We start from the raw sequence: 12,580 nt of genomic DNA, 5'->3' as shown, positions 1-12,580 counted from the left end.
TCAGTGTGATCATGTGATGTATCTGACCCCAGGAATGTGTCAATAAAGTTTCCCCTTCCTGGGACAATGAATTCACGGTGTTCTTATTTCAATTTCCAGGAGTGTATGAATTGTGAAACACCGTTAGTCATGAAGGCAAGGGGATTCTCATAGTGGAAACACCGGTTCCGGTCAGCTCACCGAAGTTAAGCGCTGTAGGAAGTGGCCGGCACTTGGATGGGTGACCGTCCGGGTCGCCATGCGCTGTTGCCATTTTTCTGGGTGCACTCAGCCTCGTGATGCCAATTGAGGAGCTACTCGACCGAATAGTAGCGGCTCCTGTCAAAGAAAACTATCATAACGACCGAGAAAGTGGTGTGCTGACCACACGCCCCTCCTATCCGCATCCTCATCTGAGGATGACACGGCAGTCGGATGATGCCGATAGGTCACTTGTGGCCTGAAGACGGAGTGCTAAGTAATGAGGAACAGTAAACACTTGGTTGAAATTTAACGTTGGTTATATGTTATTGAACGCAGCCGATGGACAAGCTACGGCATACTTACAGTGACCCAGGAAGGCCTGTATGTCTTTATCCCAGTTGTGGGCCACAGTCTGATGAAACAGGAGTTAATTTTCTGTTTACATCACAGTTACATATCTTAGCTGGATGTGACTGAAAATCGTTTGTCTCTGGTCTTGAAGATGATGATCATACGTCGTCCACCTAAAAAGTTCCAAGACTCATTTGGTTCCTGTCACGGTATCTACGGTGGCAGGCTGAACTGACAGATGTGGATTCTGCTAGTCAGTTGTGAGCAGGAAGTGTTCAGTAGTGGACGTGAGTCAGCGGTGCTGTGTGACATATATCAATGAAGCAACGTCTCTAAATCAATGTGTCAAGACATTGTCCAGATTGTTTTGAAAATAGAAAAGAGCGAGCGTAGTTTATCCCACACAGCTTGACTCCCGAACGAAAGTAACGACGCGTGACGCCTGCTATGGCTTCATTGAAATCGGAAACGTGGATAATTGTCATCTGGAAAATACCATCACGGATGACGAGACTTTATGTTATCAATACGAACCTACCTAGAAACGGCAAAGTGCGGAAATTCATATGAACGGTCGACGTTTTGATGACATAACGTAAGTTCAAGCTAGTTGTGCTCTCGAGTTGAACAACATCCCAAAGGAGATATTTTGAGATATTTTCTGAGAGTTTCAAATAGTTGTATGAACGTTTATGGGTTGTACTCAAGTTATGGAAGACTACGCAGTACACCTACAGCTTTAAAACCATCATCTTAACTTTTTCCTATTTTTTATGAATACTATCTCAAAACTTTTTGGGCCGATGGAGTAGGCTGAAATTAAATGCGTCTTCTATAAGACTGTGGTCCGTAAATTGAATAAAAACTTAAAAACCTGTGAGCAGTTGCTGAATATATAAGGGACACTCAAAACTTTTCCCTCTGACGGCGTTGCTGGAGCGTTTTATGCAACGTAGCGCAACTTCGATACGGTATATAAGCACCGACATTCGTGTCTTTCCGACGCGCAGTGCAGTAAATGCGGAAGCCTGAACTATGGCTACGTTATTACCAAATGCGTTCAAGCAGGACCAACGTGGCGTTATTCTTTTCTTGGCTGCCGTATGGCAAACGACGGAATAATACATAGGAGAATGAAGAATGTGTATGGAGAAATTACGGGGTTCAATTAACACTTTGCCATCAGCACGTCTCGTACAAATTTATTCACTTGGCGCCGGCAGGGCTAATTCGGATTACTTGGTTTGTCGCCGGCCACTTGCCACCTTTCCGTTAATGACAAGCTTTTGCGCGTTTCAATTTTTCCGGAAATCCTCTATTTCGCCGTATCGTTCCACAAACTCGAATTTTCTTTTCATGTAACATCTCTGCAAGTTCTACATTGTTATAATAATTATCCATGTAGAGATAATGCAACTTTCCATAAGAAGGTGTCAATAGTTCCTTCACTGTTTTTGCTAAAGCTTGTTCAGCGCCGGAATATATCTTGAATGAGGAAATGTATCCCGTACTCGAATCACACAGCATCCGAATGGGCATGCCATGTTTCGTAATTTTCGACGGATTGTAAACTTTAAAATTTAGCTGACCACTCCACGGCATCATTCCTTCATCAGTTGAGGTGTTCTGACTTAGATTAAACGTTTCTTTAAACTTTTTGGAAAAATAACCAATTACGAATTGCACTCTGAAAAGCCGGTCGGCATTATCCGATTTATTGTTGTTGTCGGAAAAATGCAAAAATGATAATATTTATCTCAATCGGTCGCGGGACATCGTTTCGCGAAATATCGGTGCGTCTACCAACGGATTCGTTGACCAGTGATCATCGATCCTTGCTTCTTTTACGGTTCCCATAAGGATAGCAAGCCCAAACGATTTTCTAAGTTCGCATCCCGCAACGTCGACAAATTTGGCATTTTTTAAATCCAGTTTCCTTCTATTGCAATTTAGACTGTGATACCTGTTGGTTTCGTTGCTAATATATTCAAATAGATCGTTCCCAATATATAATTCTACGATATCCACGATGCTCTATATATCTTTGGGAAATATGTGTGGACCCGGAGATCCTCAGTAAATCATAGTTTGTCTTCTTCGTACGATTCATCCGAATAAGTTGGCAACCCTAGCGTTCGGCGAATTCTTCTTGGATGTATTTTGCTATCTTCCGACGATTCTGCTTCTCTTTCATTTTTTTGATATCCATTGTCTTCTTCCCAATCGGCCAAGTCTTCCGGAACGTCAGTCCGCGATCGTAAATAATCGTATCGACTCTTTCGTCGACCATGATGAAAGTGCACAAGTACTTACAGAAACAAAAAAAACTTGTTGACGTGTGTAAATTATTGTTACCTAAACAAAACTCCAACAGAATGAAAACGATACTAAAGTGCTGTCACCGGCCACTGCGCGATACTACGCTCACGACACCACTGTGGTGTCGCCGGACGGCAAAGTGTTAAGACGAAATATCCACTGAAACTGAGACAAGGACTGCTGTTGCTACATGATGGCGAAGGCGCCGTATCACAAATGTCGTAACGCAGAAGTTACGTTAACTCAAGTGGGAGACACTTGAGCACCCGCCCTTTAGTCCTGATCTCTCCCCATACGAATATCACGCCTTCTGTCCCTTAAAAAAGACCTTGAAGGGAAGACGACTTCTGTCAGACGAGCATGTGCAGCAGTCAGTTAGGGACTTCTTCATACAGCAGGACATGTTGTTTTACCAACTGGGTGCGTCGTTAGGACGATTACCTTAACGCTCACGGAAATTTTTCCTGACTGAGGTACGGATTCTGGACTGTAAGGCCTTCGAACAAAAACTTTCTAATCGACCCTTACACCTTGCCTTTCCGTAATATAGAAGCAAATGAACACTCAAAACATTCAGGCATCCGTACTATTGTAGCATCTTGCTATAAACTTGCCTGATAATGGCTTGATGATGTAGGACGCATTTCTCTAGTCGGTAGTGAAGGTCCCGATGGTCTATACTTTGTAATGAGTCCAAGGGACTCGAAGTGTTCTCTTTGGCGATACGGATAATTTTCCTGTTGAGCAACGTGAGTTGTATGCGTAGCTGAGCGATGAGGCTGACGTTGAAGGCGTCGAACACCATGGTCATCACGACGACGTGCACGGTGACTATCGTGCAGTAGAGCCACGAGACGGCGTAGCCCAGGGGAGTCGTCGCGTCGTAGGGCAGAGCGAGGATGAAGGGCAGGCCCTCCGGGCTGACGGGGGAGACCAGCCAGTAGGCGGAGGCGGCTATGCCGAACCAGATGTAGGTCAGCGTGAAGCGGCGAGCGGCGCGGCCCTGGTCCAGCAGCACCGGCACGTCGTCCGCACTCAGGAACTCTGCGAAGTCCTGGCCCACCTGCCGGCACGAAGGTACAACTTGAGCCAACGCCAGCGAGATGTCCTTGGGCTGCCGCCGTAGACTCTAACCGTAAGGGCTTTTGGGTCACAGCTGATGACAGTTACCTGCAACACAATACAAACGGGTCAAATGGCTCTGAGCACTATGGGACTTAACATCAGAGTCCATCAGTCCCCTAGAACTTAGAACTACTTAAACCTAACTAACCTAAGGACATCACACACATCCATGCCCAAGGCAGGGTTCGAACTTGCTACCGTAGCAGTCACACGGTTCCAGACTGAAGCGCCTACAATACAAACGGCGCCGACAACATGCGTATCAGAGATGGTCAGAAGGCAGCTCACGAGCAGCATGTGGCTTGCTTTAGGAACCATTTGTATACCCAACGGAAGGATCGTCTTGAAGTAACTATCCTACAGTATAGAACGTAAGTTTAAATTACACACGCTTCCTCCAACTTAGGAAAAATGGAGCAAATCGGTCGGTTCTTTATGGATTAAATGTGGACTACGGTGCCTCTTAATGGGCTTATGGAAGGAACATTTAGTTCATGGGTGTTCCTGAGAAAATCCGAAAAATATGATTTTTGGATACCAAAATCGAGAAGTGGATTCCAAGATGGCACTGCACAGCAAATGGCTGTAATTTTTACAATATATTCATAACAACCGGATCTTGATCAACCTTGAAAATTTTCTTCATCTCTTTACCAGTTTCTGAGCTACAGAAGTTCAAAGTTACCCTACTTGTACATGGAAAATACGCACGTAAGATCCGGTACGAGCCGAATAAGTTGTTTACATACGACGTAGCACGGTGAAGTATGCTCTAAAGTGTCTCCTTCACCATCAGAAGTGTTCTGGGGACCCCATGTTGTTGTAGTACTGAAGCACAGGCAAAATATTTGTGCACATAAAATCCGAACTGAGATGTAGAGCCGGCAGGATTGGCCGAGCGGTTGTAGGCACTACGGTCTGGAACCGCACGACCGATACAGTCGCAGGTTAGAATCCTGCCTCGGGCATGGATGTGTGTGATGTCCGTAGGTTAGTTAGCTTTAAATAGTTCTAAGTTCTAGGGGACTGATGACCTCAGAAGTTAAGTCACATAGTGCTCAGATCCATTTGAACCATTTTTTTGAGATGTAGAATTGTATGGCTCTACGTTACTTCCATTTCACATAAGTAAATTTTACTGACCTCTAAAGTTCTTTTCATATGAGTGACGTGCCGTACTCTAGCAGGGAAAGGAAGGAAACTAGCGGTAAAATGCCCCTATCGGAAAACAAAAAAGATGAATATGTTCCTCTTTATTAAAAGACTCTGACTGAAGAATTGGTACCAGGTGCCTCGTTCTATTTTCCTCAGCACTTTCAAAAATTTTCCCAGAGATTTTGGAATGCAAACGTATTCGCTCTTTTTTATGTTGAGAGAGAAGGAAGCAGTGTCAGTGAGAAACAGATGTAAAAGTAATAATTACTGTAAGACGGAACACAGTGGTTGTGCTATAGGAAGAGTGAAGGAAACAGCGGCAGTGTGACAGAAAGAGAGGGACAGTGGAACATAATTGACGCTGGGCACTGGCAGTGATTGGAAAAGCGTGAAGGAGCCAGTGCCAGTGGGAAGGAGAAAGTGGAAGTGAGTGACAGCTAATAATAATGAGACACCGTGTCTATGGAAATAACAACGGAGAAGAGAGAGATAGTGACACTGAAAAGAGACAGCAGCAGTGGGAAGCTAAGAATGAGATAGTAGCAGTAAGAGAAGAGAGAGCAAAAGAGAAACAGTGACAGTGAAAGGAGACGGTAGTAGTAAAACAGAACGAAGTATATTGTGGCTGTGAGACAGCGGAGAGTGACAGTTAGAGGGGCACGGAGAGGTAATGATAGTGAGTTGGGGTGAATGAGTGAGTAGGAATGGGCAAGTGGGAGCGGATGGCAATGAACGACTTCCAGCGATAGACTAGTGGCTGTAAGCGAGTTACAGTTAGAGGTGTTAGTGGGAGTAAGATGTGAGTTGAATGTTAAAATGAGCGCGAATGTGTTGGCATGCCAAAAATTTTGGGAACATTTTAAGGGTGCCTAGGAAACAAGATTGTGGCAGCTGGTACCCCACTTTTCAGTCTGATTCTTTTCATAATCAGGAACATATTCCCCTTCTTGGTACTCAGACTGGAGCATTTTTCGGGTAGTAACTTCATACACGACAATTCCTATTCAGTCACTCAATCTATTGGTGAGAACATGAATGTTGTTCTTCGTGCAGCAATATTGGTTAAATACTACTGCAGCTGTTGCTGGTGCCCTAACTTCCACTATGTTGTCTAAGAAGCGCAAATATGAAGAAGAGAACAGAGTAGTAAAGAGTGAGAAAACGAATTGCTGGCCACACACGAGAGAATTTCTATGACGGGCCAGTTCTGTTGATTTCTGGCTGATTAAGCCTGCCGGTGCCGGGTCTGTCCTTTACCACTAACCCGACCGTAGGATCTAGTTTTTTAGATCTGCCCGGACTCATGATCCCTTCGTGGATGTCGTAGATCCGCGAATTTCGTGGGGAGTGTCGTAGGACTGTTGCTATTCACAATATACAGAGTGGTCTATTGATAGTGGCCGGGCCAAATATCTCTCGAAATAAGCATCAAACGAAAAAACTACAAAGAACGAAACTTGTCTAGCTTGAAGGGGAAAACCAGATGGCGCTATGGTTGGCCCGCTAGATGGCGCTGCCATAGGTCAAACGGATATCAACTGCGATTTTTAAATAGGAACCCCCATTTTTTATTACATATTCGTGTAGTACGAAAAGAAATATGAATGTTTTAGTTGGACCACGTTTTTCGCTTTGTGCACACTGAAACGTTTTTACACATTACCTTATAAAATTGGTTTATGTCGTCGACACGTGGTAAATATTGATGATACTATGAAGAAAACTGTGGCAGTGGCCGGCGATTTGTATGTCACCTACTGTCTCGAAAGAAAAAGCACCACAATGGGCCAAAAATTGATTGCCGAAAGGCAACATTCCAGATTTATGGATATGACTCACATTCGCTCCCATTCCTCCAACAATCGTGAACATTCGATATATTAGAACGAGTAAGTCCTTTGTACGGCACAGTATTTCGTAATACCTATGCAACTATGGACATATTACATTTATGAGCAATACAACAATGAACACAGTACAAGCAACTTTTTATTGACACTCACCACAGTGTTCACCTCCATTTCTTTCAGAAGCCTGCACTTTCCTTGGCTCTTTTCTGCAGCTATATTTCTATTTCTTAGCTTGTTTTAGACTTTGATCCACAGCTGGAATACCGCCTAGAAATGTTATAGCCATCTGTTCATACTAGCCGTCTTTTACGTTATTGTTCGTGAAATGTTTATGTGTAACCTTCCACAAACAATTTATTGCGTGGTATAATTGTATAAGTTTTTCGATATGGCCATTGGTCCACTCGTTCACTATGCCTGTAGTAACTACAAGTCTCTCACCTAAAAACCACAAGATATTTCACAGACTTTCTGAACATGGCTCGTTGCAGATATCTGCTCGTGTCTATCCAGCTGGGGAGGTGGGATAATTGGTTCTGAGAACTGTAGCCTGCAGCTCCAATCGTCAATAACGCACCGGTGAGGCTTTCGAATTTTGCAGAATCCGTCGGAAATTTCCGTAGCTCATCTTTAAAATCGTGTGTGGCAGCAAGTTCGTTTTCGTTGAGAGAAACGATATACTAATGTACCTCTCCTGTCAGATGGCTCTGTCGCAGTACAAGGCTAGTAATCAGAGATAGTATTATAACATTAACAAAAGTAGTTTCATTAAAGACTTCCCTGTTGGTTTTTAGTTATTAAAAACTAACCTGATACAACTGAAGTAAAACATCAAGGTGATAGTAATGTCCGTGTTTACAAAGAAAACCAATTTGAGAGCTGGAACTTAATATTGCAGAAGCAAAGAAAAACTTCCACAGAGGAGGAATTTGTAAATAATTGTTCCTGTTTTAAACCCAGATGAACGAAAAAAAAAGATGATTGACCATAAGGCCACTGCTACAGATGGAATAGAGAGGCGACTATCAATTATCCATGGGGTCACTGTAAATTATTTGCAAAGAAATTACTGAGAAGTCTAGGCTAAGTGTGGCAACGGCCTTGCCGTACTGGATACACCGGTTCACGCCAGATTACCGCAGTTAAGTGCTGTCGGGCGTGTCTGGCACTTGGATGGGTGACCATCCGGATCACTATGCACTGATACTATTTTGCGGGATGCACTCAGCCTCGTGATGCCAATTGAGGAGCTACTCGACCAAATAGTAGCGGCTCCAGTCACAGAAAACCATCATAGCGACCGGGAGACCGGTGTGCTAACCACACACCCCTCCTATCCCCATCCTCATCAGAGGATGGCACGGCGGTCGGATGGTCTCGATGGGCCGCTTGTGGCCTGTAGATGGAGTGTGCTTAGACTAAGTCTGTCATTCTATTACTCTAAAGATAACAAATTTCGTCCACAACTTGCTGTATTTCTAAGACTGGAACACGATAGTGTATCCCTTTATCCTTAAAGGGCAGTTGGTTGTGTCTGGCTTTATGCACATTAATGCCGTCACAGTGAGAACAACAACAAAGGCATACAACAGGGAGGAATTTTTTGGGTGGATCACCTAACAATGAAAAAGTTGTGGACAATTCAGAGATCTTGAAATCTATTTCATATGTCAGTGCAACGGATTTGAATTTGTTCTTTACGACATGCACTATTCCCATAAAACTGACTGAGAGCAAAGTTCCTTAAAATCTCACTAGTAATTACACACAAAGACTATAATACTGGAAGTGGGGTTAGCATATTATATGGAAGACCTCATGGAGAAAATGCAGCAAGGTTTCCTCATCTGGGTAGCTCGCGAATTGAAAGCCAACGAGACAAAAAAAGGACAAAAATTACGATCAAGTAGGCAACTCAAATTGTATGTCACAGCAAGTAAGTTGTGAGCTGTTCACAATAGAAATTGTGCTATGACAATTGTTAGATCTGCATTTTTCCAAAAATCCAAAAGCCCAGAAACATGCTTCTCCATTCTCAACTCTCACCTACCCACAAAAAAACATGGAGGGGAGGATTTAGTGATGTTGCCTATGTCACGAACAAGAAGTGTTCTAGCGTAACCACAAGTGCCGGAACGAAGATGCGGAATGCAAGAGCAGAGAAGCCGGTGAGGAAACGTCGACCAAGAGTGACACCTGGAAGAAGGGAATATAAACGCCACTCCTGCTAGCTTCAGCCGCTCAGATCGCCCCATTGCGCAACGGGACTAGTGCTACGCTATAAGATTGTCGTGATCCATATCAAGTGCCTACTAGGACTTGCTGTATAGCAAGAGCTTAACTGTTTTCATGTCGTCTCTCGCTAGCGACATTTGCTGTAAAGAAAGTTAACTATTGTCAATTTGTTTTCTAGAAATAAACTAGTAATGTTATTTATTTGAATTGTTGTATAGCATTCCCAGAATGCAGCATCCTTTAGGCACCCTAAAATCAACGAGTCGGCAAGAGCCCACAAAAAGGTTCAAATGGCTCTGAGCACTGTGGGACTCAACATCTAAGGTCATCAGTCCCATAGAACGTAGAACTACTGAAACCTAACTAACCTAAGGACATCACACACATTCATGCCCGAGGAAGAATTCGAACCGGCGACCGTATCGGTTGCGCGGTTACAGACTGAAGCGCCTAGAACCGTCGGACACAACCGCCGACAAGAGCCCACAACTGGGGACGAGTCGTCAAACATACTACACGCCCCGATAGCCACAGAATTATTATTATTTTTTTTTTTTCAGGCACCTTAATTCTCTCTTGACTTTACTTTGCAGGGGCGCATATTGCTTCAACAGTTTCTTATCGTTTTGCTAATTCGTGTTTTCTGGTGGGCGTTGCAGAACATTTCTTTGTACATCGTTTTGTCTATTTGTTGCGTTTGTATCTTCCAACATGAACCCCCACCCCCCTCATTCTCCCCCTGTTCCGCCGCCTGCTCAGGTGTCGCAGCCACAAGCCATATAACTAATGTAGATATTTTAGTTTCAGACGAACCAGATTTCTACGCTGCTCGACAGGGTGCAGCAGCTACTCGCCAATGCTGCGCACCCGACAGAATAGGCCCCTCCTACTACAGCTGCTGTACCACCTTTCCGGAAATTTAGTGAGCAAGAAGAAGAATGGTTCGAGTGGTTACAACAGTTTGAGGCACATTTACTCACCCTATACTACAGGCTCTTGTAATCTCTGAGGTCATATGTAGATTCAGCGTTGGCATGCAGTCACCACATGTGTTGAATGCCATGTTTAGACAATTAGTGCCTAAGAGTAGAGTATACAGATTATAAAAGGATACACTATATATATAGAGAAAAGAACTGATTTTAACTGTCACAAACATCACACTGAGGAAGGCTGACATGTTGCAACAGAACTGTGTCACCTATGCAAAGAGGTCGTCAACTCGAATCTAGGTGTAAGAGTGAACCAACATATATTTTCAAATATAGTCAATTGTATATGATGTTCACGACTGATGCTGTATACAGTCAGGTACTTTATCATAGATATTATCTTACATTTATATACGTTTATAGACAGCTGTCATCTGACACACACCAGTCCATCACTGGACTAATGTATCTCATATGCTATTCGTAATTTGATTTAAAATCATTACTAGCTGATCTTTATTCTCATGACTCAATAAAATGGTTAACTGTTGTAATGAATAATTTCAGTGATTGTCAGGAGTAGGCCCCATGTTTCTATATTATTTTCTGCATATTTCTGGTGCTCGTTTTGTATCACTTTTGTCTGTCATTCAGTTGGACATGTAATGAGACAAGCTGGACGGACAGGGCGATTCCACCGACCCGATGTTCAGGTGGACTTCCATATGGGTGGCGGTCTGCCTCTTCAGAGGAAAGCGCAAAGCGAGGCGACCGCTAAGAGCAGGTACCGGACACTGGCACGACTTTTTTCAGCGGTGCCGATGGCCAGTTGACTTCTTGCTGTTTTCACATAATGCTATGAACTCTGCATGATACGGGTTCAGGTATACATTCACAGAAGTAGTTAACCTGGCGTGAGAAACATCTGCTCTTGTGGAGGTTCAAGGTTTTTACACGCAGGGGCATCCGTGGAAAGCAAATTTAAAAGGAGCTTTGTTTTGCACCGAGAAGTCCCTTTCCAGGAATGCTAGGTGAGGGGCAAAAAGTGAGAAGCAACTGGACTGCTATGTGAACAGGAATTCTTTTCTCTTTGTAAAACATTGGGCCGCCTTTCTGCCACCGCTTCATGTGAGGCGAATAACATCTGGCCTTACAAGTTGTAAGAGAGCATATCATTGGCTAAACTAAACAAATAATAGAGTTAAGGACGTGTGGACACAATTTCTGTAAAGTATGTACATGGATGTGATCGATTGGCTAAAACACTGAACTGGCCGAACAGTGGAAGAGTAACTGAGAACTGTAGTTAAATACCGCAGGCCTGGATGTGTAGCAACTGGATAATGTTGAAAAACGTTTGGATGAAGGAGAGAGTGTTGTCTTGCTAACAAAAAGAACATTGGACAGCACATCGCACAACCTCTTCCACTGACACTTGAGAATTGCTGGGACTGTAAACTGGAGAATGAAGACATTATCAGTAGAGAACACTCTTCAATTTGAGGATCAGTATAGGAAACAATTATGTTTAAACTTCAGTAGAGAGATTTTGTAGAAGACACTTCGATTCGGGGGATGGGAGATTGTGTTTCACGTCCTGTCGACATAGAGGTTATTAGAGACGGAGCACAAGCTCGGATAGTGTCAAGGATGGGGAAGGAAATCGACCGTGCTCTTTCAAAGGAACCATTCCGGCATTTGCCTGGAGCGATTTAGGGAAATCACTGGACACCCAAATCCGGATGGCTGGACGAGGGTTTGAACCGTCGTCCTCCCGAATGGGATGTCCAGTGTGCTATCCACTGCGCCACCTCGCTAAGCACGGAATACACTTGAGTTGGAGACTTTGTGGAGAGCTGAGGGAGTGCTGAGACATCCTGCGGCAGATTATGGCGCCCACTACGCACCACGCCCATGAGTGCGGAACATGGTATGAGATTGCATCTTTTGCGAGCAGCGTGGAAAAATTAACGTGTGTCTGTACGTACGCTGTTCAAGTCAGTCTCACTTCAGAATCTAATACTTTTGCGAGCAACTGAATGGGCATTACGACTCAATCGGAAATGTTAGTTGCGTATGTTCTACCTCTATCAAATTCAGGCAGCTCTTGCGAAGTAATGTCTCTATAATTTATGTGCAGATTAGGAACTAGTCATATTCATCTGAACTATGCGATCTTTGCCAAGTTATTCGTTTGTTTGATTAGTGTTGACCCAAGTTAAAATTTGATAATATTCTTGTCTCCTGTATTACTTGTGATGGAACTGATTTTGTAATAATTTGTTATTCATGTGTGTCAGCTGGGAATTCTGTAATGAACAGAGATTAATGTTGGCCACAGTTTCACTTTATAGGTGAACATCCTGTTTATTATCTTCATCTGCATAACTACACTGCAATTCACAATGAAGTGGTAGGCGTAGGGTTCAT

At 43.6% G+C, this 12,580-nt stretch overlaps 1 protein-coding gene across 1 annotated transcript in view; it reads right to left on the bottom strand.

Moving 5' to 3' along the window:
• LOC126416984 (uncharacterized) overlaps positions 1-12,580 on the bottom strand; it is a 63,342-nt gene that overhangs the window by 31,007 nt on the left and 19,755 nt on the right. Inside the window, exon 2 of the mRNA XM_050084868.1 lies at positions 3,638-3,916. Coding sequence (XP_049940825.1) covers positions 3,638-3,916 — 279 coding nt within the window. The remainder of the gene's footprint in view (positions 1-3,637; positions 3,917-12,580) is intronic.

This window comes from Schistocerca serialis, chromosome 8, assembly GCF_023864345.2.
Source record: "Schistocerca serialis cubense isolate TAMUIC-IGC-003099 chromosome 8, iqSchSeri2.2, whole genome shotgun sequence".
In the NCBI taxonomy this organism is placed as follows: domain Eukaryota; kingdom Metazoa; phylum Arthropoda; class Insecta; order Orthoptera; family Acrididae; genus Schistocerca; species Schistocerca serialis.
Note: the sequence above shows the minus strand (reverse complement) of the source record. Positions and strands in the feature narration are given on the sequence as shown.